The sequence below is a fragment of the Rosa rugosa genome, chromosome 2 (assembly GCF_958449725.1).
Source record: "Rosa rugosa chromosome 2, drRosRugo1.1, whole genome shotgun sequence".
In the NCBI taxonomy this organism is placed as follows: domain Eukaryota; kingdom Viridiplantae; phylum Streptophyta; class Magnoliopsida; order Rosales; family Rosaceae; genus Rosa; species Rosa rugosa.
This window is the reverse complement of record NC_084821.1, coordinates 28,053,933-28,056,791: the sequence shown is the minus strand read 5'-3', so window position 1 is coordinate 28,056,791 and position 2,859 is coordinate 28,053,933. Positions and strand designations below refer to the sequence as shown.

General features: G+C 38.0%; 1 protein-coding gene across 1 annotated transcript; it reads left to right on the top strand.

Moving 5' to 3' along the window:
- Positions 1–385: 385 nt before the first annotated feature.
- On the top strand, positions 386–2,116 carry LOC133728446 (uncharacterized). Its single transcript, XM_062155863.1, has 2 exons — positions 386–1,410; positions 1,573–2,116. The coding sequence occupies exon 1, from the start codon at positions 751–753 to the stop codon at positions 1,396–1,398; it is 648 nt and encodes a 215-aa protein (XP_062011847.1). The 5' UTR covers positions 386–750; the 3' UTR covers positions 1,399–1,410; positions 1,573–2,116.
- The last annotated feature ends 743 nt before the right edge of the window (positions 2,117–2,859 follow it).

Below are 2,859 nucleotides of genomic sequence, written 5' to 3'. Positions count from 1 at the left end.
GGTCATTTTGGACCAAATTGTGTGAAATTTGAATGTGTGGGGAGTTATCTGTTAAAATTGGAATAGCAGGAACTGAACTGTCGAATCCTAAAAAGTATAGGGGGGACCAGTAATTTCCCCTTATTTTTATATATGCTATGTTTAAATGTGATATGGTTATTTTTAGAATGCAACATATACAATCCGCTTTGCCATGATAATGAAAATTCATGCGCATTATACACACACACTTACCGTGATAAAGTATTTTCACATGGCATCGAAAAAAAAATGTGACCATTACGAATCTTGGTCTTGAAATCTAATTCATATGTTTGGAAAATAATTCACAGGGATGTCTTTATGACTGCGTAATTTATTTATTCTCTCTTGTTTATGTAGATGGCTGATCCAACTCGACCTAAATTTGACATTTTGGACTCAGAAGGACTTGAGTACCACCGTTGGGTTTCCGATGTAGAAACTGCCTTTGTGGCAAAAGACTACACTGCCACCATCAAAACTCCCACTGACCCCAGAGACGATGGACCGTCTGACAAGGTGAAAGCAAATGCCTTAATGTTTCTGAGACGACATATGGATCCTAGCCTACGCTGGGAGTAACTTCAGTTGAAGACACCCAAAGAACTGTGGGATGCTCTTAAGGGACGTTTTGGGAACATTCATGACACCTTGCTCCCAGAACTGACCGTTCAGTGGAATGAAATCCGCTTGCTTGACTACAAAAGGGTCAATGACTTCAACAAGGACATGTTGCGCCTCAAGGCACGTCTAAATTTCTGTGGAAAGGAACTCACAGAAGATTATATGATCCAGAAGACTCTAGAGTATGACAACAAAAGAATCACAACCTTCAATAAGCTGATCAACCTACTGCAAGTGGCTGAGAGGCATGATGAAGTTCTTTTGAGCAACAATGCCAGGCCCATTGGGACAAAGAAAATTCCCGAGACTAATTATGGCAAAGTGAAAGATGGAAAGAACCCCAATGCAAAGGGGGTTAGACTTGCTAATCCCTACCCACGTGGCAATAATGCACCACATGGCAAGGGACATGGGGGTCGTGATATAGGTCGTGGAGGCCCTCCCAATATATGGCGCAGAGATGGTGGTGTTGGCCCTAGTGGTAATGGAAACAAGGTGCAAAGGGCACCCAAGAACCCTTCAGTCAAACCGGATAGAGTTGGCAATGAACCATGCTATAGGTGTGGAATCATTGGGCATTGGTACAAGAACTGCCAAGCAAGCAACACAGTAGCAGCCACTTACAAGAGATATAGGGAGTCTAAAGAACAAGAGGCTCACTATATGGAAGAAGGAGGCCATGACCCAGACGTCAACCTCACAATTACAGACTTTAATGGCAATAAGGAACTTGCTCAGTCAATCGATGCCTGATAGGAGCATAATGTGCGATATTTATATTAATATTTCCTTGCATTTTGTCATGCTATTTCTCTTAATAGAAAGTATTAATGTTTGTTTTATTGTTTTAGGATTCTTGTGGAGTATAGGAGAAAATAAAGGAGAAAAGATGCATGAAAGGCTAAATCGGGAAATTTTCTTGTGCAGATAAGTTAACTTCGACAGAGTACTGAGAGCAGCTCAGAAAGAACCAGATAATGATCTTTCTATTGTTGGAAAACTTCAGATGTCTAGTTTCCACATCTTTTTACGGTTCGTCGATATCATTTTTCTAGAAGAAGTTATGGCCGATTTAGTACAGTAAGGTCAAGCTGCGCGTGAATCTGGTTTTTGACGGAAATTTATATTTACATGAAGATTCTAGAGTCTATGACGTCCAAAGGCTTCCTCAATCATACTTGGATACAAATAGGAGATGATTACTCAATCTTGATGACATGGAATTATTTTATTGGTTTGAAAGTAATTAAATTGTGCACCAATCGAAGGAAACCTCAAGCAAATTACAAGCAGAGTTAAAGAAGGAAACTAGGGTTGTGTATCCCTATATAAAGAGCCTCTGCAACACAATGAAGAGGACCGCACCCTCCACCTTCTCTTCTACCTCTCTTTCTTGTTCCTCCGCCACCATATTTTTGTTTTTCTCTATTTTTATGTATAACTAAATTACTTTTGTTAGGGGCGAGGTTTGAAGCCCTAAGATATGTTTTTGACAATATTTTGATTCCTAGTTTTGTGATTGCTTTGTTGTGAAATTGTTTATTTGGTTTTGGTTTATGGATAACTCTTGCATGTTTATGTTTTATGAATGCACACATAAAATATTATGATCATGTGAGTGGGGATAGAAATATGTATTTTAATCTCCTAAACGGTTAATAATGTTATTTCAATGGTAGTAAAACCTATAGGACAATAGGTGAAACCAAATAAAAAGGATTGCATGCTAGGTAGGCGTTCCACACTAGTATTGGATTCTTGTTTCGATCAAACTTCCACATGTGATTAATGCTTAGGATAAATTGTTGATAGGATAGCGTTCTATACCTTGATTGTTTATTCTAAAGGCTTAGTAATGGTGCATTCATCTTGCTTAAGTAATCTAGGGAAGTAATAAGAAATTATGCAGTGCGTTCACGGTTTGTTCTTGATTGAAACTTTTTCATGACTTGGTAATTGAAACTTGTGGATTTCCGAATCTCTAACATCTTCATTCATATCATTGTAAATCCCGCGTTGTTTATATGTTTTACTTTAATTTCTGCGTTACAAAACCCAAAACCCCCCTTTTTATAATTTACTGTTCATACATTCTTTCATTATTTTCGTACATACTTATATTTATACTTTGATTCTTTATGTAATTACTTGTGTACCCTCAATCCCCGGCTTGAACGATCCCTACTTATTCTATACTAACAACTACATTTTACA